At 34.0% G+C, this 25,802-nt stretch overlaps 2 protein-coding genes across 3 annotated transcripts; one reads left to right on the top strand and one right to left on the bottom strand.

Annotated features, from left to right (window-relative positions):
- Positions 1–4,433: 4,433 nt before the first annotated feature.
- On the top strand, positions 4,434–5,713 carry LOC141835853 (putative xyloglucan endotransglucosylase/hydrolase protein 23). The gene is made up of 3 exons (XM_074723239.1): positions 4,434–4,746; positions 4,842–5,035; positions 5,127–5,713. Exons 1-3 carry the CDS (start codon positions 4,474–4,476, stop codon positions 5,503–5,505), a joined length of 846 nt encoding a protein of 281 aa, XP_074579340.1. The 5' UTR covers positions 4,434–4,473; the 3' UTR covers positions 5,506–5,713.
- Positions 5,714–8,408: 2,695 nt separating this feature from the next.
- LOC141835842 (putative glucose-6-phosphate 1-epimerase) lies at positions 8,409–22,378 on the bottom strand. Of its 2 annotated transcripts, none has more exons than XM_074723222.1 (9): positions 22,064–22,378; positions 19,569–19,643; positions 13,656–13,712; positions 13,408–13,568; positions 13,135–13,269; positions 9,490–9,583; positions 9,316–9,415; positions 8,982–9,212; positions 8,409–8,752 (listed from the first exon to the last, which is right to left on the bottom strand). In XM_074723222.1, the coding sequence occupies exons 1-8, from the start codon at positions 22,154–22,156 to the stop codon at positions 9,001–9,003; spliced, it is 927 nt and encodes a 308-aa protein (XP_074579323.1). In that variant the 5' UTR covers positions 22,157–22,378; the 3' UTR covers positions 8,409–8,752; positions 8,982–9,000. The 2 variants fall into 2 exon arrangements, with proteins under 2 accessions (XP_074579323.1, XP_074579322.1); XM_074723221.1 differs by having other exon boundaries at positions 9,490–9,592; positions 22,064–22,377.
- Between the last annotated feature and the right edge of the window lie 3,424 nt (positions 22,379–25,802).

Genomic DNA, 25,802 nt, shown 5'->3' with positions numbered 1-25,802 from the left:
ATATCTTTGTATTACTTGTATTTGTTGAAAAGAAATAGGTTATAAGAGATTTCTCTATTTTCAGAAGATATCCAAAAGAAGAAAATTTAATTTAATAGTGATAGAATACTAAGATTAAGTCTTGGATGAAACAGTCTCGGCCGGGAGATTCTGAATCAAGCTAAGTAAATCTAGATAATTTAAGCTAGTCTATATATATAACCATTGTGCGACTTCTCTCTCAGTAACTAGGTAAGAAATTGAGAATGATATTCTAGCAATTAAGTAGCCAAGCATTATGCTGTCTAAGGGTTGTTGGAGGTTTCTGTGAACTCATCTTCTTTCTTTTTCTTCTTTCTGTGAACTCATCTTCTTTCTTTCTTGGCCCTCAAAGTGCCCTACCGTACTCCATTGTCCTATTCGACGCCCTTAATGCAAATAAAATAACCCTAACAATCCCGTCGGCGTGAATGAATCACACCAGAAGGCAATAAAGCCAAATAAACGACATGTCGCACAGTCTGGGAATTTAAAGGAGAAATTGCAAATCTTGTCCATTCCTGCACCACTTTTCCATGGTTCCTCACTGGCATGTACAGTGCTGTACCAACCTATACAGCAACCCCTTCTTCCCAGTTCAAGCAAAAATAAATATAAAACATTTTTTTTTTTTTGAAAATAATTAATTATGCATTTTGTAAATAATATGAATTTACTGCCAATTACATGCCTTGCAGTTGGTAAATTGGACTGACTGTCACAGTACAGTTGAAGGGCTAAGTGCCAAGGGGTGATGTTAGCTGTTCATTAGTAGGGCAGTAAATGATTTAGTGCTGGGGGGCCCTTCAGATTAAGGCATGCCCTTTATTAAAGCTGCCCTTGTCTCATCTTTTGTACTCATCCTCATCCTTCCACATAAGAAGCATTTAAATTGCAATATGCATGGGAGGTGTTGAATTTGGAGGCTAATGAACACAAGTGCATTGTGAGTCCATCCAAAATGGTGATGGATAAAGGGAATCATCATCTATATCATGTTTCACAAGAGTACTTCGCTCGATTACGGTGCAATAGCAAAACGCTTTTATAGTTAATCAATCATGTATCAGTCGATGTCTAACTACGATGCATTGCGAATTAATTTCTTATAGTAGGAAGACAATCTTAGAATGCTGACTACAGAGTAATACGTTGTTTGTACTTTTTGATTTATACCTTGATGATCGATGAAAAACTTCTATGGGAGACCGATCACTTTTAAAATTAGTAGATTCAAAGAATTGAATACGGATAAAACTTTGAAGACAAAACAAAAAGGATATAAATTGTTTATTGATTTCAATCAATAAGGATTTACCATATCTATATAATTGTAGTATTTACAATAATTTGTATCACTATATAATAGAAATGAAGCTATCAATACTATAGTTTATCTTATAAATCATCTTCCTACCCTACTACTCTAACAAAAATGAGTCTCTCTTTCCTTTTGCAGTAGCTTCCTCAAAGTCTTTTTTTTTTAATAATAGTGGTACTTTCCTTATACCACCCAACATTGCATTAGATTCACAACAAGTTGCCCCTTTGGCTAAACACAACACCTATAGGGTTGGCATTCTAGGTCTTGCTCTCTCTTTTCGTAGTTCACCATGTGTAGCACCTTCGCAATCCTAGCTAGCTACCAAATCAACTTGCTCCTTTGTCCTCATCAACAATTGAGTGACCCTAATGATGTTACTCCTTGATGCTCTATCCCCTTGAGTGACTTACCACCTCATATCTTTCTTGTGAGCTTTGTTGGACTCTACATTGTCAATTGAGCTAATCTGCTTTCATAAGCAATTAATGTTAATTCTAAATTGACATGTAACAATGGCTATAGAATTTGACACGCTCCTTAATTAGCAATGGAACAATTAAGGAATTTAATTTGCTGATCTCTCTAAATGGGTCTTCCATCTCAAATATTGAGCTTATGGTTCCCTATAATGCCACAAACCTCAGGTTTGTGGCTAAAGAATTTTTTCAAAGGTCATATTGCCTTCAATGACAACTTTAGTTCAATGATTAAGATTACAATTATTAGGTTATGACTATTTGTAGACGTCAACTCCACCCCTAGAGCATAGTTGAGTTGGTTACGACGGGGCAGACTTGCTGAAGTCGATAAGGATCGAATCTCGACGAAGCCGAGATAATGCCTTCCTCCGTTGTAACCAATTGTAATTTTCTGATTTACCTCCTCATAAATGATCGTGGGACTGACCATGTGAGAGCGGCTGGGATGACAAATTCTACTTTTTACTAAAGTAGGCATCAACTCTAACTTATAGATACCTTGAATGTTTCTAAAGTCTTTACTTCATGGTCATTTCAAGGAAGGCATTATACCTTGAATGTTTAGTGATCCACGATTTCTTTATCAATTTAAAAAATTCATATATCACATATGGTTTCATTGTTTATTTAATTTTTTTAGATAATTCAAATATCTAATTTTTTAAACCAACTAATGTTTGGAGTGATGATCCGGTCTCATGAAAATTTTTCATTAGCCATCAAGATAAATCGAGAAGCGCGAATGGCACACTACTCCCCAATCAATATTTCAGAGTTATCTTTCTACTAGAAGATATTAATCCGCAATGCATCGTAGTTAAAAATTGAACTATGAATATCTGATTAACTATGGAAATATCTTACCATCGCACCTAACCCTCGCGGTCTAGGGTGAAAGTAACTAGAGAATCCCATTGAGTTTGCGCGCAAGGTTGATGGTAGCAAGAATAGCAATCACATAGATAAGAGGATACACGTACATCAACGATCAATATAGACACCTATACATTGATAGGCCAATCACATACTTTCTTTTGGTGCTCACAAGAGTCTCTTGATGAGTTTGATGAGTTGTTCGTACTTCTCGATTTATTTTATGATCGATAAAAATTTTTATGAGTTAGATAAGTTATCTTCAAAATTAATGAATTCAAAAAATTAAATATCTAAATTATCAAAAATAAATAAATCATAAGATAATTACTTTTGCAACCACACTTAACTTCACTTACCTAAATGTACATCGCCGACACTAACTTTCGGCCATGCTTCCAAGTGGATCACATCAAAATTTAAACCTCACTCACTTAATTAGCATCGACAGAATTAAGAAATTGATCAGCATGGGCCAAAAGAAAATTATTCATGAGAATCAACGCTACTTAGATGAGTACTCTTTGTCCCCGGGACAATGGTGTAACGGTACGACATCTAGGTTGTCATTCAGGGATTTGCGATTCGATCCTCAGCTACGGCGTATTTGCAAGAATTTTCTTCCAAATGGGAAACGCAATCAAAGGATGTTGGGCATCTGGATTGGTCGTTGTATGTGCTTCCCGATTTATCCTGATGGTTGGTGGAAAATTTCCATGGGACCGAATCGACCACCTCCAGGGATTAAATCATGAGACTGATGAGAATTTATCATTTTTTAAGATGAGTACTCTACTACCCTAAATAGACATCTAATTATATTAAATTAGTAAAAAAACAATATATATAATAGCACTAAAAACAGCCATCCCCTGAACTCATCCCACTCATAACTTGTATATATCCTCATTCAAGAAGTTGTAATAATTCATCCATCTTTCTCATCAACTTTACAATTAATGAATTCTTGTTTTTTGAAAAAAAAAAAAAAAAACCATGATCATGCTCCTGGCTGGAAGATTCATGATCTGTGATGTTGTGTGATTTTTTAAAAAGAAAAAAAAAAGAAAAAAAGAAAAAAAATATCCCTTCGTGGAAGTTGCATAAGCAATGATTTCTAATCATAGAGATGGTCCACGTGTATAATGAAGTGACTGGTCCATATACACTATCATTGTCTCTCATGTGATTAATATCTATTAACAGATTTTTAGTGTTGACAGTGGTTAGCTTAGTGATATCATCACAATTAATGTTTCATATTAAGTTCTAACCTAAGAGATCATCATCATTATCTTGTAAGATATAATTGAGTTGATTATTATAAAATAAATTTATTAAAATGAATAAAAATAAAATTTTAACGAAGTTAAAATAATATTTTAATTTATCATGGTGCATGAATGAACAAACCAATAAAGCCTAGAAAAGACACAGCAGGAAACTTGCCCTTCTCCATACTTCCTGCACCATTATTATTTTCTCTGTCGACTCCAGTCCACTGCCAGCTCATTTCCTCACCTCCATCTAATTTTTAATTGGATAAAAAATAAATTCTAAAATCTATAATTACTAGAGAAAATAAAAAAAATAATAATATACATACTGTTTCCATTATTTACATAATTTAAAAAGACCCTATTAATTTTTGCCTTTTTTTAATTCCTCCTCATCGCCTTCAATCTCATCTCCTATAATTACCGACTCCCCCCCTGCTCGATCTTCACCACTCACACTCTTCCTCTGCTTCTCGATCGATCCTCAGTTGATTCTCGAGCCATGTCTTCTTCTGCTGCTGCAGTGATAGTGGCCCTGGTGGCGGTGTTCCTCATGGCGACGATGGCCGCCGGAGGTAGCTTCTTCGAGGACTTCGACGTCAACTGGGGCGACAGCCGCGCTAAGATTCTGGACAATGGCCAGCTCCTTACCCTCGCCCTCGACCGCGCCTCCGGTTCCGGCTTCCAGTCGAAGCACGAGTACCTCTTCGGCAAGATCGACATGCAGATCAAGCTCGTTCCTGGCAACTCCGCCGGCACTGTCACTGCCTACTACGTAATATGATTAAGCTCCATTAATTCTGCTCGATCGTCGGCTCCTTGTTAATAAGCTCTGTGGTAAATTGTAGATCTTGTTGGTTTTGGTTTCAGTTGTCGTCGCTGGGGTCGACTCACGACGAGATCGACTTCGAGTTCCTCGGAAACCTCAGCGGCGAGCCCTACACTCTGCACACCAACGTGTACACGCAGGGGAAGGGCGACAGGGAGATGCAGTTCCGCCTCTGGTTCGATCCCACCAAGGATTTCCACACCTACTCCGTCATCTGGAACCCGAAACACGTCATGTAATCAATTCCCCCTTTAAATTCATGTTAAAGTATGCCGGATTCAGTGGATAAATTCCTCAAAACTAACGCGTTCGACGGGCGCGGTCAGTTTCATGGTGGACGGGACGCCGATCAGGGACTTCAAGAACCTGGAGTCGCGGGGCATCGCGTTCCCGCGCAGCCAGCCGATGCGGGTCTACTCGAGCCTGTGGAACGCCGACGACTGGGCGACGCGCGGCGGGCTGGTGAAGACGGACTGGAGCAAGGCGCCGTTCGTGGCGGCGTACAGGGGTTTCAGAGCCGAGGCGTGCGGCGGCGGCCGGCCGTGCGAGGCGAGCAAGAGCAAGGGCGGGTGGTGGAACCAGGAGCTGGACCTGACGAGCCAGGGGCGGATGCAGTGGGTGCAGAGGAACTTCATGATCTACCACTACTGCCACGACCCCAAACGCTTCCCTCAGGGCCTGCCGCCGGAGTGCTCCATCCCCTGAACTGAAACAGAGAAGAAGAAGAAGAAGAAGAAGAAGAATCAAATTAAGGAGCAAACATGAGTATATATATATATATATATGTATGTATGTATGTATTCTTTATTCGTCTCTGCCTCATAAATAGCTGCTGCCTTGTGCTTGCAAGGTAACTGCTGTGTGTGTTCTATCTGTTCTGAATAGATCGAGTTTGGTTTGGTTGCTTTACTAATTCCATTTCGATCGAGTTGGATCTGAAGTTGTTTTTCTCACATCTGACTGTTCCTCGAGTAGCAGATTGACGTCTAAACAAAAGCTAAGTGTTAAAGATTTTTGTGGCACCGAAAGAGAAGGGGAAAAAACAAACTTAGGAGGAGCTTTAATTTCTCAGTTAATTATGAAGATAGATGATTTTTATTATCGAATAAATTTGAAATATCTTTCTTCCGAACTTGTAATAATTAATATCTAGCCATTTGACATCTCAAATTCTAAACAAGAGAGTTTTAGAAAATCTTGTAGATGTGTAATTCGTATGATTTTCAAAATCTACATGAGAAATAATGTCAAAATTTGACTTCCAAGGTATTGGCACATTTAGGATTTAAGAGGATGAGTATAGAAGCTTATTATTCTTTTTGTTTAATTTGTGCATGGATTAGGATAAGGATAAAATTTGCTTTTATAATAAGGATGTTGAACGTTGCAATTTTATTGGATTGGGTATGGGTCGATTCCCGGAGGTTTAGGGTTTCTGATTTATTTGTTTAGGTCTCTTGACGTGAGCGAAATCATATACCGACTATTTTCTAATAAAAATCGAACAAACTGAACCGATATTTTATCGGTTAATTCGATTTTCAACCGAATTAATCTAAATTTTTTAAATATTATAAAAATTTTACTAATTAATTAGGAATTTATAAATTTATTTACTTAAAATTTATAAATTATTTTTCTAGTTTGATTAATTCAATTTATTCGGTTTAATTGAATAAGAAATTTTAAAATTGAAATCGGACTGAATTAACCGATTTTTTTAGAAAAAATAATCAAAATTTTGAAATAATCGAACTAAATTTTTTAATTCGGTTAGGTTCAATCGATTTATTCAATTTAATCGAATTTTTACTCACCCCTAAGTGAGCTAGTGACTCAGTCTAGGTTACGTTGATCAGGAGAAGTGAATTTTTTTAGTGGCATCGATCCTCGTATTAATTTGGTGTTAAACTCTATCTCCCCAATGACTTCTTCGCCTCATTCAATATCAATTAATCTGGTGATTCCCTTTAGCTTCATTTTGTTTAATTTGGCATCAACCACTAAACTCTAGTTGTTTCCCAACGACTTCTCGTCTACCGTCGATTACTCCAATGACTTCAATAGAAATGAATCCAAAAAGCAAGCAAAGGTTGAATTTGTATTGGATGTCAAGTTTCCTTCCATGGAGAAATGGAGAAGAAGTCTTCTCTATCTTCTGATGCAATGCAACGATGGATGGAGGAAGAGGAGTTGATGGAGAAGTTTAATAGGGAGTTGACAGTTAAAGTCCAAATAGATTAAAGAGAATCGAATGTTTGTTTGTAAATGAAGTTCTAAAAGAGTAAACTCTAAGCATGTAACAATCCATACAAGTCGAGACCGATTGGATGCTTGGTAAGTAATGATTTTTTAAATGGTTAAGATTGATTGGATGTTATTCAAGTTTAAAGTTCTAGAAGAGTAAATACTAGCTCTACCATCTTATGATGAATTAGCAACGATACGGAGTCGGCAGGAGAAGTCGATTACAAGAGTCGGCAGAAGGAGTTGATAGGAGAGTTGGCTGAAGGAATCAGTAGGAGGAGTCAATAGGAGAGTTGGCTGAAGGAGTCAGTAGGAGGAGTTGATAGAAATTAGTCATAGGAGTCGACTACAGGAGTCGGTCAGACAAGTATGTCGGAGGAGTCAACTATCCCGAGGAGACTAGATAATAAACCCATGAGAATTCATGAGATAATAAACCCAGGAGAATTCATGATCGACACAAGAGGAGGAAGAGCTCAAAGAGATAAGTCATTTAGCTCAAGAATAGAAGTTGGAGGATGAGAAGAGTTCAACTTCTAAGATGGTAGTCGAGGAAACATCAATTTCCTCATCCAAGAGTAGAAAGGAAGTGAAGGAAATTAAAAAAGATTCAAAGCTTCACAAATTGAAGAAGAAACCTTTAACCACTAGTTTGGCCTTATTTCCCTTGACCCCAAAAGTTGATTCATATTAAATTGAGTCAACTCTTCTTACACTTACATACTAAACAAGTTATGTAATGTTTCGTCTATATTTTTGGACTCAATATTTGTGGTATTAATGCAAAATGATTGTTTAAATTTCTAAGATTTGAGTTCTTAACTCGTGGAAAACATCTCTCGTGTCATTGGTGATCGCGGTGCTTCTTCCTCCAATCATGTCATTGGGTCAAGTGCTTTTTTATAATTTTTAATTACTTAAAATATATTAAAATTAAAACAAATAATATAAATTCCATATATTAAATAAATATTTAATCATTTATAAAGATAATAACACTATTAATTAAATTTAAAATAGTTTGATAAATTTTTAATAAAATAAATAAACTTAAAAACAGTTAATCTCGAATAAGTTCTTGTGCACACTAATTTTATTTTTCAAAGTTGTTTTTAGCACAAGGCAATTGCAGTACGATGAAAATGTAGCTTTCCCTCTGCAACCGTTTATGATGACTTAATCGTGCACTGGTGGAAGTAGCACGACTACTTTATGACTTCTTTAATATACCCACTCCTGTCATAATGCAGGGCCGTGATATGTGGGCCCGGCAAATATGACTTTTTTTAATACTCATAACAACGGAGATTAAACTGAGACAGAAATTTATTAGCATGATCTGTAACTAATGGAACAAATGCGACACAAATTTGAATAAATACTCAAGGATTTGCTAAAGAGATTATAGAGTAGCACCTTTTGATGAGAGAACGAACATATATAGTATGAGACGTGAACTGCATCGGCCAGCCATTCTCCAGAGATACAAAATTTCAAACTTTATGAGAAGGGTACAGAAAAGAAACACAAGTCACAATTATTGAGCATTCGACATTTCCCATCGATCACATCAAGTAGTTTCTCTTCAGAGACCTACAAAGGGAGCAGGGAAAAGGAAAAGCAAACGATTGAAGAAAGTGATGGACTGACTTGCTCCAACAAACAAAAAATTATCTTGTTGCCAAGCATTGTGTCATTTAAGTGCCTGCATATCCAAAAAGCAACCATATCAATAAATGACACGATATTAGATGATCCACATTGATTACTGTGTCTAAATAATTAGGCCAGGAATCTCAAAACTGTTGCGTATCTCTATTGTTAAGAGTGGTTAGCAAAACGATCCACGAAGTTCTCGATTTAGGATAGTTGCTGGTCAAGTTACATAAATACCACTGTCATTTAATAAGCTGCAGAATGGATAGTTAGCTCACCATAAAGGACATCTATTATTCATCCTTGAAGCACCCTTTGAGGATCCAATTGTCCACTACGATAACTGGAAGGAACAGCAGAAAGCTCCAACCTGCCCTTCCATTCTTCACCAGGCTTGAGAGTGATGGCCTTTTCAACAGCTGCTGCCTCCACACAGAGCATATGTTTGTAATCATCATCCCCAAAATCAGCCATGGATTTGGCCTTCTTTTCCCAAGGATTCCATACCACTGAGAACAAATGCAAAAAAAAAAAAAAAAAATGAAACCAGAAGGTTTAGAGTTTTTTGTAAACCTGCCTAGAGGCAAAACAACCAAAGGCCCCAAAGCTTACCTGCATCTGGAAGCCCATCTTTCCTCAAAACAAATGTTCGTTTTTTTTCATGATCTATAATCGCAATCTTGGTTGGGGTCGCCAGATATATCTTGTCCACCTGTCATAAAGAGAGGTCAGAAAATTGATTGATTATAAATCAAAACATGGCCATGCTCATGCCCAAGTGCGTACTTCAGATTCAAAAGTGATCGCATCTCCTTGTTCTGTGAATCGCTCCTTGGCTTTTAAGTTATCAAGGAAATCAAGAGTCTCAAGCCCTTCAACCCTAACTTCACTAAAACATGAATTGATCTTGAGGGCAAACAAATATGTATCACAAGAATAAAAGGATCACACAGTATTCCATAATACATAATATTTTTGGAAAAAAAAAGGGCATGAATTAACCAACTTAACTAATACTGATTATAAATTTGATTATTGTAACTAAAACAGAAATAGTGTTTGTAATAAGGAATAACAGATACAATAAGTAACAGTATGATTGGAAATTAGTAACAACATAAGATTAAGGTTAATGTTTTTTTGAGTCAACAATTACGATTATACTTAATACTGTATGAAGTGTAAGTTATGGAAAGGTAAAAATTGATCATATGTAATAGGTAACTTATCATTTGATGGACAACTGAATTTAATTAATTATAATTGATTACAGTTAATTAATGATATCACCATTGATATTTGATAAAACTTATTTTTAAAAACATTTATTAACTATCCTTTGATCATATGGGAATCAATAATTTCATCATCAACTATATAATCATTTCTCAGTAAATATTGAATAGTTTTTGAATAATAAAAAATAAAAAATAATTAACCAATAACATTGTTTTTGATTTAAAAAATGAAAAAAATGATTTTTGATACATTCTTTTTCAATCAAGTCGAGAGTGCAAACAAGAGAAAATGGAAAGCATGTTGCATGAACAATATGATATTGTAAAAAAATTTCCATTTGGAAGAGAATTCTGAAAAGAAACAAATAGGTCTAGGAAGTTCCATGTTAATATGATTTTACTTGATTAATTAAACAATTTTAAATTAATAGTATTACTTAGAAAAAACAATAAAATTGATTAAGATTATTGACATCATTAATTTATTGATTTTACTTGATATAATTTGTAAAACTAATTAGACCACTTAACATGATTCATACGATTAATACATAGTTTATTAATGTTGTGAAAATGATATCAGCGTAATATTCATATTATTAATAGTTAATTAATATTGAAAAAATGTATCATCACTAATATTGGAATTATTAAAAACCTTTAGTCATTACTAGATCAATATTGAAAGAATAATTATATAACTATATATTAATAGTAAATTATTGGAAGAGAGTCTTGGCACAGTGGTAAAGTTGTTGTCTTGTGACCTTGTGATCACGGATTCGAGTCGTATAAACAGCAATGCAGGATAAGATTGTGTACAATAGACCAAATTCATCCGACACTTCCTTAATATAAGTTACATAATTAACTAGTAATATCTATAGCATAAACATTTTAAAAACTATATCATCACTATTTTTGGAATAATTATATAATCAGCTTGTCGCTCCAGCCCCAAATGATGCATAAACACTTTATGGTCAAAGATAAAAAAAATATATCATCACTAATTTTGGAACAATTATAAATGATTTTTACTAATTAATTATGTTTATTTGATTATTATGAATGAAGGGAAGCCTTGGCGCAATGATTGTGGTCACAAGTTAGAGTCGCGAAAATAGTCTTTTGCCATGTAGGATAAGACTGTGTATGATAGACCCAATGTGGTCATATCCTTCTTCAGAACTCCACATTGGCGAGAGCTTCGTGCACTGGGCTACCCTTTATTATGTTATGAATAATCAAATTATTATATTACTAGATTAATTAATTAAAATAATAGTCTGATTTTATTAATTTAATGTTATTTATATATATTAATAACTGAAGAAATATAAAATTCTGATATATAGTGAGATATAAAATGCTTTATTCTTTAAATTTTAAAATATTTTATTGCCTCATACATCAAATAAATTTATTTTATTTTTATTTAAAAAGCCAACTGATTCTGCTGATCTGATACCAAAATTTTGAAATAACCAATATCAATATTAACAAATATGGCTTTCTTTGATAGGTGGATTATAATTTGGTATAATTGAATATGTTTTGATGGTGACGTTGATGAATTGTAATTGCGACATTCTAATGCTACCTGGTAATTACTAACTAGTTGTGTTATTTCATTGGTCAAAGGTGATCTTTCGACGGTAAGCCCGAGCAAGAGAAGGGGGGCTGAGTAAACTAATTGGTTGGACCAGACAGGCTGAATGGACCAAGTGGACTCAATGAGCTAAGCAAACAAGGAGGACATAACAAGCCTAATGGACATAGCAAAATTAGCAGGGTGGATAGGTCAAGCTATCAAGGTAACATTTCTTGCGAGTATATTTTAGTACTCTGTATGTTATTTCTTGTCTATACTTATCACACTCTTACCAACCAAAATAGAAATGATAAAGAAGAAGTTACACCATTACTTACACAAATTGAAGAATGCTTATTCCTATTATTTTCCCGTTCGATTTCATTCCTTGGAATAATAATTCCATACTCTGACAATTCAATTGAAGAATCAAATGCACCATCAAAGTTATATTGTCATCTAACTTAATTATTAATAAAAAAAAAGTAAAATCCTATGACTCTAACCACCCCTTTCCATCCATATTGTTAATTATAAATTAAATTAATATTTAAGATCATTATAAAATATTACATAAAATTCTATAATAAACTTTTAGAAGCCATACATCATCATTTGCTTCTCCCTTCCTATTCTGTGGTTTGAAGTTGCTCTATTCTGGGAGGGCGAACCTGAGGCTCATCTTCATTGAAATGCTTCTTTAGGTTCACTCCGCATCCCTTAACTGTTGGTCTCTTGCCCCTCACCCCCACCCCCCTCCCCCCATCCACAGCTTCTAGAACATGACATGAACCTATTACGAGTTTTCAGTGACACCCCCCTCCTTGCAATCAGACACTACAAACCTCTTGATAAGCTATGTTACTAGGACTCAAATATTTGTATTCAACACAAATAAGGATCCAACTGTACAAGATGAGTATCTCTAAAAAAAATTTTCAAGTGGTTAATAAGAAAATTGAATGTTGGTATCCATCACATAGAAGATAAACAATCAAACTATGAAAGTCAAAAAAAACCAACTAAGAGACGGAGATTCTCATCTGCTATTATGTGATATAGGTGGACTCAAACATTACATCTATAGAATGTCAGTGTGAAAAAGGTATCTTGGTCAGCAAATGATATCGGTCAGCTCATACCAACTGAGACAGCATGACATTTCAATCATTAATCATAAATTCTTACTTTACCCTGGGCATTAACATCTTGATAGAGCATATAGGTGCAATCATTTAAAAAGGACACAGGATGGATTAAAAAAAATTTGTTATAACAAGGATTCACAGGTAAACATAAATGCATGTAAACCCCTGATTATGCAGTTCACCCTAGGCTAAAATTTTTAATATCTTAAGCATTCAAGTATCTGTAACAGTGACAATTGGAATTTTAGGAGTTAGAACTAGCAGGAAACAATCATGTGTTTTGTTACCAAGTACAAATTAATCAGAATAAAATATTTTTTAAATTTTTTTGTTGTTACATAAAAAGAAGCATTTACACACAGGAACAAAAGCCAGGAGATGTCCAAATATATCTTCTTCAAAATGCCAATGGTATAAACAGGAAAAATATATTCAAATTCATCTATGCTACCTGATATCAGAAACAGATAAGTAGGTGTGGTAGGCAAATGTGAAGGAAAATGGCTTTGCATCGATATTCCTTATCCGTGATGTCAGCATTAGATCTCCTCCAGGTCCCAAAGTAATCCTTAGACGAAATTCATAACTACCAAAAGAAGGCAGCAGTAGCATCCATCAAGCTTAGAAATTTTAAGTAATCCCCCCCCCCCCCCTTTTTTTTTTACCAAAAGAAATTAGAATGATAAACTATAGGTAAGAATGAATGTATCTTTTTGACTAGTACCTATGAGGCCATATTTTGAGATCTTCTTCACTTGGTTTAAAGATCAAATCAATGAAAGCTTTGTTGATGCTGACAGTAGGAAAAGGAGGGGGGTTGGTATCAATGCTCCAAAATCTATTTCTTGCAAAACCATGCTGATCAAGATTTCCATGGCTCCCAAACTGCATCTCTCTTAAATTAGTTGAATAATATAAATAAATCCAGAAGAAGAAAAAATAAAGTGCACAACAAGAAGAAGAATGTCATACTTGAGGAAAGCATATTGGGATACCACCACGTATAGCTTTTGGAGGCTTGAAATCAGCCTAAAAAGAAACCATGGGAAAATTATATAACAGTTGTGTGATGAAGAGAAAGAGAGGGTTGAGATGCAACTCTCCGACAAATCAAACAAAAGATACCAATGAATCTGATCATTAATTGCAACATGCAGAATTTTTTATCGTGTTAGATTAATCAAGTAAAACAATCAGCCATGCAAGATTAGTAATAGATATGAATGCCATGCTCCCATAAAGCTAGCAGTTTACTAAAAGACTTTAGAAATCATGTCTTGGACAATGTTTGTTCAAGCAAAAGAAATTATTCCCATTCTTGTTTTGTTTCTAATTCAAATTGTAAGTTCATTTTACAAAGGAATACCTTGGGATAGAGCCGTAGATGCAAATGCAGAATCAACCTCAAAGTGACAATGTGAGAACAGCTTAATAATTGTGAATTAACGGTTTCACAATTTGATGAGCATAAGGGCTTCCAAAACATGTTGGAGTTTCTAATTCAAATTGTAAGTTCACTTTACGAAGGAATACTTGGGACAGAGTCGTGGATGCAAATGCAGAATCAACCTCAATGTGATAATGTGAGATCAGCTTAATAATTGTGAGTAATTTCTAATTGCAACAATCAAGATCAGATCATCTACTCAACTCTTATGAAGTCATAGCAGTACACAAAAGATGTCATCACTCAACCAGATTCTTAGTTAACCAGATTCTTAGTTAATCATTGATCATTGTGGATTCAACACTGCTTTATACAAATTTCAAGCAATATCAATCATACAACAAATTTTGAAAGAAAATAACTATGAAACAAGTTAATTTTAACACAAGCAAGTACAAAGCATCTGCATTTATGATGTGTCTACTTGAGAGGGAGTCCAGATAGATGCAAGGGAGGAAACACAATCATTTCTCTTGACCACTTTGGTGGGGGATAAAAGGGAAGAGTGAGGAAGAATTTGGAGCTCTTTTCCTGCTGGAATAGACGAGAAAAGAGAGTAAAAGTGTCGAAAAGACTGGTTCAACCCTGCATGTCTTGGGATGACAAAATTGAATTGTTAAAGTTATAATTTTCTCCCATTTCCTATTCTCTCCTATCTTTTCAAGTAAACAAAACAAAGGAAATCTATCCCATCTCTTCCTTCCCTTCTTCCCTCTCCAACATGCTACCTTCCTTCCCCCTACTCCCCTCAAATAGAGGGAGCATTGTGTGTGTGTGTGTGTGTGTGTGTGTGTGTGTATATATTTATATATATAGATTAGCCTAGCAGTGTATCACCCTACAACAACAACTAAACTTTTATCCCACTAAGTAGAGTCAGCTATATAGATCCTCCTACGTCATTGTACTCAATCCCTTACTATATCTTCATCTATATCTAAACGAATTTTTTTCTATTTTATTGTTACTAAGTCTTCTTTGATCTCCCTCTTCCTAGATTAATATGCGTATTTATCATAGTTTTACATCGCCTAACTAGGTATTTTTTATCACCTGAGTACACATTCATACCCATCTTAAATGCGTCTCTCAAAGTTTTTTCTTCTCGACTTTCTCTTTAATATTCTCATTTCTTATCTTGTTCATCCTCGTATATCCGCACATCCATCTTAACATCCTCATCTATGTGACTCTCATCTTCTATTTGTGTACTCGATTTATAGCCAAAAATTCAGTTCCATATAATATAACAGATCTAACCACTGTTTTATAAAAAAATTCTTTAAGCTTTAAGAGTAACTTTACAATCACAAAGAACATCTAATGTCCTCCTCCATTCCAACCATATTGCTTGTGTCTTATACAAAACATCTTTAACAACCCTCCATCCTTTTGCAAAAAAGATCATAGATACTTAACACTCTAAGTTACCGATAACTCATCATCTCCTATTTTAACAATTGTCTTACTATGTCTAAACTTAAATTTCATATATTTTATCTTTACTCTACTAAGTTAAAAAAAAAAATTCACTTCTAATGTTTCTCATTAAGATATCAATTTATCATTTACATCTTTATGTGTATCATCGATCAACAATATCATCTACAAATAACATACACCATGGTAACGTGTCTTGTATACGTCCAATGAGTTCATCCATGACTAGTATAAAAAGCTATGGACTTAAAACTGATCCTTAATGTGACTCTATCTTTATAGGAAACACTTCAATTAAGTCATCTCAAATTTTCACTCTTGTCATTACATACTCATATATATCCTTAATTATTTCAATATATGCTACGCTAACACGTTTCTTTTCTAGAATTCTCCACATAATTTTTCTCGAGATTCCTTAATAAGTTTTTTCTAGATCAATGAATATCTTGATACTTTTTTATTACTTTTTATTCAGTTGTTTGAGAAAATGTATAGCTTCTATCATCGACCTTTCAAGCATGAATCTAAATTGATTTTCAGATACCTTGGTTTCCTTAAAAAAATTTCCATAATACTTTTCCAAAGTTTCATGGTATGGCGCCTTAGCTTAATGCCCCTATAATTCGCACAATCTTGTATATTTTCTTTGTTTTTATACAAGGGACTAGAGTAGTTACCCTCTATTAATCAAGCATTTTCTTCATTTCCAATATAGATTAAATTGATTTTCAGGTACCTTGGTTTCCTTTAAAATTTTTCTATGATACTTTCCCAAAGTTTCATGGCATGGCGCTTTAGCTTAATGCCCCTATAATTCGCATAATCTTGTATGCCTTCTTGGTTTTTATATAAGGGACTAGAGTAGTTACCCTCTATTAATCAAGCATTTTCTTCATTTCCAATATAGATTAAATAACTTCGCAAGTCATTCACTAAGCTACTCGTTAAACTTCAAAGAAGAATATATTCCTTCAATATCTCTAGCCCTCAAGAATACCCTACTTCTCTAGTCACTTTTACACCTCAATTGGAATATCATATGATCCAATCATTTTTCCATTTTGCATCCCATATACCTGTTCTACTTTTGAAATTTAAATTTTATAATAAAAAATACTGCTCTAACCTACTTAAATTTTCTAAGTTAAGTTGATCGCAAAGACCTTCATTAAAATGTTGTTGAAATGTCAGTTCTATCACTCCCTTATTTCCTCATCCTTCATTAGTACCCTATTAGATTCATTGTTTTCCTCTCTCTCGCTTTAACAATTCTATATATATCTCTTCCACTTCTTTTGTATGAAGTTGTTAATACAAACATTCAAAAACTTCATTCTTAGCTTGACTTACTACTCCTCTTTCTTGACTACTATATATTTTTTTTTAAAATTTCTTCATTCTTATAAGTTTACAATAACTTAGTTGTTCATTTTTCCATCACGCTCTCATGTACTTTGTCATTCCACTATCAAGATTCTTTATTTGATGGTGTTCGTCGTCTTGGCTCACTAAGTACACTCTTGGCCACTGTTTTCAAGTGTGATGTCATCTTATCCTATATCATACTCCAATCTCCTATCTTCTCCTTAAAGATATTTTAGTTCTCATCCTTTAACTTCTACTACTTAATCCTAGCAGTCATGCATGTTTTTCCCTACTGATATTATGCTTGAGGAATGTATCTAACATCACCAACCTATATTGAGTGGTTAAGTTTTCTCCGAGGATAACCTTGCAATTTTTATAAATTTTTCTATCCCTTTTCTTGACCACTAACTTATTTTCCCACTTTTGAATATAACCAGGTCTTCTATTCTTCTCAATTCTTGAAAAACGTATTTTCCCACTAAGTTCACATGTTATCACGAAATCTAATAAAGTTTTACCTTCTCCATTTCTTGTTCCAATATAACATCCTATCACCAAAACTTAATAAATGGTAAATCTGTAAAAAATGTGCGATGACACAGTAGAAATCAACAACCAAACAAGTTGAATTCAAATGATAAAACCGGCACTCAGTGACTATATGTGTTTGTCTAGTCGGGAATTAATAAAAGCTAGCAATTATGGTAGCTTCCAAATTGAAGCTAAGCATTGTGTGGATCTTAAGCTGATTTTACATGTCTTTTACTTCAACAGCATGTTGAAATCGAAGTCGGCAAAATGATTTTTAACCCAAGTATCACCTTGTCTTGCAATTTCTAATCAAGATTAGAACGGTTCACTCAACTAAACTGGGTTAAGTTTTAGGTTTTGGGAGTTTATACAAGATAGTGAATTGTCAATCTATAATAGATCCAACTTAGACAATAATAAATGCATGTATTTAAGGCATGTTTATCACAAGAAAGAGGTTTGAGCTTAATGTATCTAAAACTAATAATATCAATATATAAATTGGTACATTTCCCAATAGCTTGAGCCTTTGGGAATAATGATTAGCAAATCAACATTCCATGGTTGAGTATTCTTGCGACAAAAAATATCTAATTAATTCATGTGCTAGGAAATTGGAGTGAATCAAGTTAAGTATCCTCTCAAACATGAAGAGGGAGTGTTAATGATATACATAAATAAATTGCTTAATTTCATAATAGCTCGAGTTTTGGGGAATGGTGAAGCCAATCAACTTTGATAGATCCAACCTAATATACTCTATTCCCGCCACCATCTTTTGCTCTAAGTTCTCAGAATGCACTTTTTTTTTTAGTTTTATATTCTTAATTCCTCAAGCAACAAAAGCCTATCATGTAGTGATTGATTAGATTCAAATGGATTAGAGAAAAATAACAATAATACTAATAATTAGCACCAGTTGTCAATCTGTAGATATGCAAGCAACTCAAGTTTCCAGAACAAAGGGTGAGCATTCGGTTAGAACCGAACCGATCGAATCGAATAGCCGAATTTTTTTCGACCAACTGAACTGACCAATTCTTACTATTAAAACAGAATAAACCGAACTAATAAAAAATTGATTAATTCGGTTGATAACCAAATTAACCATTTTTAAAAAAAATATTAAGATTTTTTAATAAAAATTTAATCAGATTAATAAAAAATTAAAAAAGTTTAATATTTTTTTTCTTATTTAATAAAAAAATTGATTTAATAGATTTAACCGATTTCCAAAATTCAAACCGAAACCGATTTAACCGATATTTTTTTGAACAAAATAAAGGTTTGAATAAACCAAACCGAATTTCCAAATTATTTCGGTTGGTTATTCCGGCCCCATGTCAACAAGTTGATAACTACTTCCAAACCAAATAGTTCATATAATATCCTTATATAACAATATTGAATGTCAAACAAAAGGTCATATATAAGACTGAATTAAGTTGATCTATACAAGGTTTAAAATACCGAGCCATGGCGAGGATTCGGTCTCGGATCGGAACGATATAATTTTAGGATCGTATCATGTCGTGCCGATATAGTTTCAATATTTTTTAAATATAAAATATATTAACTAAAAATAAAAAATTTAATCTAAATATTCAAAAATAAAATATTTTTTAAAATAAAAGGATAATTTTATGAGGCTTTAATTAAGTCTATTTAAATTATCTCAACTATAGCTAGGAGTTGATTAAAATTATTAACTCGATCCCATTGTTCTGCGCAATCGGGGAACTCGTGGCCCATGGGACGCCTCCAGAGGCGTCGCAGGACTTGGGCAACGCCTCCAGTGATGTGGTCGGGCGTGCACGATGCCTCCGAAGGAGTCGCTGGACTCGGGCGACACCTCCGGTGGAATGGCCGAACTCGCGCAATGCCTCCGAAGGCATCTCCAAGCCCGAGCGACACCTCTAGCAGCATCCCAATCAGAACCACTGGTGCCGGTGCCAGTGTCGGTGCCGGTCCACTAGTGGAAAGAGAAATTTCACTGATATCGAGCGAAACAACTCGAGATTTCAATCCTTGGATCTACAACATAATTTTGACCAATTCCACAATTAAACCTCCACTATTGGAAATAGTTTTGATACCTTAGTGCTGAGAAAAAGCAACTCCTCACCATGGTCATTCCTCCAAGATGTCACATGACCTCCGTACAAATACACCTGCAAATGAATAGGAAATAGATACTCACCTTAACCTTAAACTGATATCACAGCTAATGTATTTAAAAAAAAAACAGTGGTGCTTTGCTGCTCCTTTAATAGAGACATGGACCAACTAGGTAGCCAAATATTGACATAATTAATCAATAAAAGTTAGTGAAGAAAGGTGCATAACATTTCATATTTGATTATCATTACTGCATGAGGAATAGTCATAAGCTCTTCTAAAATACAGCTTGTATGCTTTGGCCATGATCTATAATAGGACTCCAGTCTATGTACCTTCTGCCCATTCTCCACTAATGGATATTAGCAGCATGATATTGACAAAATTTTAGGAGATGGTTACTTGTAAGTATATGGTGAAGATGACATATAATTTATGGATTATATGTTCTCTTCTTGCCCTTTATCTACATTCTATCCTCAACAGAAAGATCCAATAGTTTGTGGTTTCATATTCACTCCAAAATCCTCAAAATCTCATTCAATTATTTTAAATTTGACAAGTATTTCCTACAAGTTCAAGAAAGAGACAATCTCATGCTTCCTAGCCACCAAACTATAGGAAATGCAAGAAAATTTTGAAACTAAAGCATTAGTTCAAGAAAGAATTTTTTGTATATAATCTTTTAAAAATCACAAATCTAGAAATCATACTTTGTCGGAATCAATGTTTAAAGTTCACATTCTGTACCAAAGTTTCAGTCTCCAGCCAAAATGAAACCATATCGATGTTGTGCTGGCATGTCAACAAGTGGTGCCAATGACACCAATGTGGAAGGAAAGTGGAATCAAGAAGGGGGAGAACAATGGTTTAGGTTAGGTTTTAAAGTGGACTTCAGTCCAAATCTCTTCACTTGTTTACTCGTCCTACAGCAAAGAAGTGGAGCAACATCAATAGGTAGCAAAGGAATTGGTTTGAAGTATGTAGCATCAGTGAATGAGAACAACATTTAAAACCATGTACTGAATAGCTTAGACCCTGCTTGGGAGAAAAAACTTTTCTAAAAAAAACATTGTGTTTGATTGAAAGAAGAATTTGAGAAATAAAAATGGATTTCAACTTCAAAGTTTGAAAATTATAAAACTATATCAGGTAGTCCAAAATTTTTATGGTATGATTTAATTTTCCTCTCACACGCCTAAACATTATTTTTTTCCCCTTAATTTTGAAAGATTTTATTAAATAACTAAAACCTATACAAAATTTACAAATTATAATGCAAGAGTTATATTCATGAAAAAAATGAATAATTAGTATTCCTCTTCTTTTACATATGCAATTGTGTCACTAACTCTCTTGGTCAATCTATTAAAGATTCCCATGTTCAATAATAGATAGCAAGGAAAGGAAAAATTATCAAGATAAAAAAAAAATACTAACTGCATTGTCAATGCCTTTTGGACTGCTGTAAAAATAAAGGTTTGGTTTTTAAGAACTTGTAAAAAGAAGTGTTGGATATGATTTTCGAAAAGCACTTTTTTTACGTTTTTACAATTAGTTTGATAACAAATACATTATCTTCACCTCTTTTTTATATCTAACCATAAAAAACAATTTGAGTGCTCAAACTGGCTGTTTATGTTCTTTTAGAAGTGCTTGACATCAAATCAAACATTTATCATAGTTCAAGAACACAAACCATGATTTTAAAAGTCACAATTATAGAAAGCTATTTCTCTTTGCTATATTCTTACCATGGGAACTTACTGCTCAAAAAACTACTGAGGTCATCCTCGCTTAAAGTTCAGTTTACAATAAAAGCAAATGAAAACCTAATCCCAATAAGACAGTGCCATTCAGTAATATTGGCTTGTCGAACCTTGAACATTAATTATAAGAATTATTAGTAGCCTAAGCATGTTGGAACCAAGGATGCCCAATCAGTTCTTTTCCCACTGCCAAGCATGTTATGGTGGCCATGAATCATGAAATGATTAGGTACAACATACTACAAAGTTCTTACTTTGGAAAAGTTTTGCTAAACATCTTAGCAATAGAACTAGAAGACCAAAAAGAATTTATTCGACCCCTCATCATTAGCCTATCTTCCTTCAGTCAGGTGTCAGTCTTCAAATGTACACGTAGAACATAAGCATTGCATCTGATTTAACTTTGACACAAGCTATCGTGTTATCCAGATCAACTTCCACAATAATTACCAGGAGTAAGCAGCAGACAATCAACCCGTCGAAAAACTCAAAACAGTCGTAGATCAACACAACTAGTGAAATAAGAATGTCGAAACACGTACAGAGCACCAGATCTCATATTATTTAATCAGATCCACCATGCCCACGAATACGACGATAACGACGCAAAGTTAACAAGGGCGTCATAAAAGGAACAAGAAAATAAAACGGCGAAACAAACGGATCCAGATCGCGGGAAAGAGAGGAAGACATGCGGAACGAACCTCGGCGGAGCTTCCGCGGACCTCCCTGAGCACGACCTTGTCGAGGCCATGGACGCCCTTGCAGATCTCTACCGGCGGTTTCTCGACTGACATCGCCCAACTCCCATAACCCAAACCCTAAAGACTTGGCGGAGCTCCTCCTCGCGAACTTCTCGCCTCCCGTCCAGAAGCAGATGTCGGAAATTGGAAAGTGGGAAGGAAAGCGGGGGCGGTGGGTTTCTACGGAGGAGAAAAAGGGATCAGGTCAGGTGGGATGCGTGATCTGAGCAAGCAAGGGCAGTCCCAGTCGCCTTCTATCCGACTGGTTCGATGGTGGCATCTGTGCGGATGGATTTCGACCGTTCGCTTGCCTCAGCGGTGCTCTTCTCGCCGGTCGCATACGCAATCAGGCTGGCCCAATTGCCTTCAAATTCGTGCCGCAGCAACATGCTCCATAGAAACGGACTGTTGTATTTTAATTTTTTTTTTAATTTTTTTATAATTCAAGTTGTTGCTGTTTGATATCATAAATTTTTTAAACTCCAAATATAATATATACTAAATAAAATTTAAATTTTTATTATCTATGAAATCTATTTCACCTTTTACTATCGCATCATAATTTTAAGAGCATGAATAAATAATATTATTGTAAAATGTGAAGTCATCATCTTAACGGTCCTTTCAGAATTGTCTCATACACTCTAAAATAAATCCAAACAATTTTTTCATAAATCCAAGTAATCTTTTCGCAAATTCAAATAATTTTTTCATAGGCATTTGGCCCCCAATTAAATCGATAGATCCAATTGATTAGAGAAACATGAATTTATTTAGTCAATTTATTAGTTAATAAGGAAAAATATTATCTAAACGAGTGAATAGATTGACTTTGAGATAATAATGATTAATTAATATTATATAGTAATCCCGTATTTTATCTTTGTTACACTTTTTAAATAATGAGAGACTATTTAAAAATAAAAAATCAAAATTGATCTCCCAAACTGAATTAGGGCACCTGCAACGCTTGTTCAACGCGCATTCATGGGACGCGTTATAACACCCCACACCAATGTGGGGCGTTAAAGAGTTTTAACGCGTTCAATACTTTGAACGTGTTAAATGGTTGTGGGGTGGGTCAGGCTGGCCCACCCCGCATGCTTTTTTTTATTTTTTTATTTTTTATTTTTAAAATATATTTATTAAATGATTAATTTTAACGGCTATTAATGATTAATTTTAATTTTTATTTAAAAATTATAAATTTTAAAATCAAAAATTAAATAAAATAGTTAATTTTTTAACAGTTATTTTTTAATGGTTATTTTTTTTAACGACTAGTAAGATTATTATTAAAAATAATAATAATAATTTTAATATTTTAAAATATTTTTAAAATATATTTATTTAATATATATAATTTTAAGTTGATTGAGTGGATGGTGGGACCCATAAATAATGAATATTAATGTTAATAGAAATGTGGGTAAAAAATATATGGTGTTATAATAAGTATGTGGCAGTGGATCCCACGCACTTTAATAAGGTGGAAGGCGTTATAATACCCTTGCATTATGGATGCTCTTACTCAGGGGATTTAAATTGATGCATGAGGCTTACTTTATGAGTTCTTAATCATGAAATGATATGAGATCTCATGATTAAAGAAGTCATAAAGTAAGCCAATCCTGAAAAACTCATAAGCAAGTTAATCCTATTTCATGATTATGAAGTTAGAGGTTGTTAGAGAATTGTTATATATTTGAGCTCTTCTTACCCTTCTTTTTATATCCCTTTAAATTGTCATGAATAAGCTCCAACAACTGTTCTGAATTAATATCACTTGACTCCTTTAAACCATCAATCAATGGAATGGAGCTTGGATCAAAGAAGATCTGTCACACTAATTGTTATCCTCAATCAACTCAATACCTTTCTAGTTGAGTGATATTAATGTCGATCGACTCTTACATTTGTTGATCATGAGTAGATATTACTATAATGGGCAAGGGTCGAATCTCGACGAAGTTAAGAAAAATATCCTCCCTCCTAGTGATCAACTACAACTGTTTGATTTACTTTTTCACAAATCATCGTAGAAACGACCGTGTGAGATTGTTGGGATGGTAGATTTCACTATTTTACCTTATATATATAGGACATATAGCATTATATTTACTCCAAAATCTTTCATTTCTTTAGTATCTTTATGTCTTGATCTTGTTGAGTCCATTAAGCTCCATGAGTCTGATGACAACCCAATCCAAAGCAACATCTCAATCTAAGCCTCATCCTCATCTCCTAAGTTCATCAAGCTTTTTTTCAAGCTCTAGTGCACTAACTCGATCTAAGCCAACTTTGAGACAACAATTTCCAACACCATCACTCAATCCAAACCTCTAACTCTTGATTCCATCAACCTCCTCCTGGAGCTCCAGTGCACCAACTCGATCCAAGCCAAACTCTCGAGCAATGAGATCCTTGTCGAGCTCCATGATCACTAGTCTAATTACAAGGCAAAAATTATTTTCCCTAACAATTGGCACATCAAAGTATTTATTTATACTTATATAGTTACCATTTAAATAATGTAAAGTCATCAAGTATGTTGATACAAATTACTTAACAACTGCTATATATGATTGTAAATTTCAACAACACCCTAAATTATGAACTCTTGTTATTTTTAATTATATTTATTTGATCAACTTTTATTCAAAATTACTCAATAGCCAATATACTATTAGAATTACAAATCAATATCAAATTTACAATTTAAGGCTTTAGAAGCTTATTTATATTTACACATTATCAATTTAAGAAGTGAAGACCCATTAAATATTTTGATTCAAATTACTTGCACAACAAATATCACATTTAGATATTATAGGCCTCTAGGACTACTTTTGTGTTCTCGTGGATTTATTGTTAGTAATTCAAATGTAGGACTACTTTTGTATTCTCATGGATTTATTGTTAGTATGATTAATTTTGAAGTTAAATGATCTTTCTTTGATTCGTTTATCGGATAAATCTGAGCACAATATACGCATATTCAAAAATTGACTTTTAGGATATTATTATATTTGCAATTTAAACTTGATCCTTTTTATATAAAAAAAAATCTTTAAGTATTTTATTACGCATCACACTCTTAGGGCAGATTTAATAGCCTATTTAAGACCTACAACTAATGGTAAAATTTAAAATTTACTGAACAACTTCTCTAAATATGCCATATGACACTAAAAAAAAATCTAAGATTTCAAAGTTGTTATTTTTTCTCTTCTTCCTGAATGGAGGAGTCTGGCGCTCTATGGAGATGCCACATGAACTTACTACAATTGGCTTCTCAAAGTGTGTAATAATCCTTTAGGTTTTTCTAAATCATCCTAGGATGTCTTATTCTACTATTCAGTCGTGTATAATTTTTGAATTACCCCTTCCGTATTATTATCTTCCGCTTAATTTTTAAAACGATCGGATGTATTATAATAATTACGATAAAAAATTTAAATAGAAGATAATAATACTGAATAGTAATCCAGTTGAATAATTATACATGATTAAATAATAAGATAGACAGTGAGATAAAATTCCTTTTAATGAAAAATAAAAATGAAACACTCTCTTATTATTTAAAAGAAAATACAAATGCTCTTTTCACTTTTGCCCATAATTATATCATGCAGTTGATTTAAATGATAAGACGAGATTTGAAAGCTGGCTGATAACTGTGCAAATTACATGCATCCAA

This window comes from Curcuma longa, chromosome 10 (genome assembly GCF_044706935.1).
Source record: "Curcuma longa cultivar G26 ecotype Majalengka, Jawa Barat chromosome 10, ITB_CL_G26_1.1, whole genome shotgun sequence".
Lineage (NCBI taxonomy): Eukaryota > Viridiplantae > Streptophyta > Magnoliopsida > Zingiberales > Zingiberaceae > Curcuma > Curcuma longa.
Note: the sequence above shows the minus strand (reverse complement) of the source record. Positions and strands in the feature narration are given on the sequence as shown.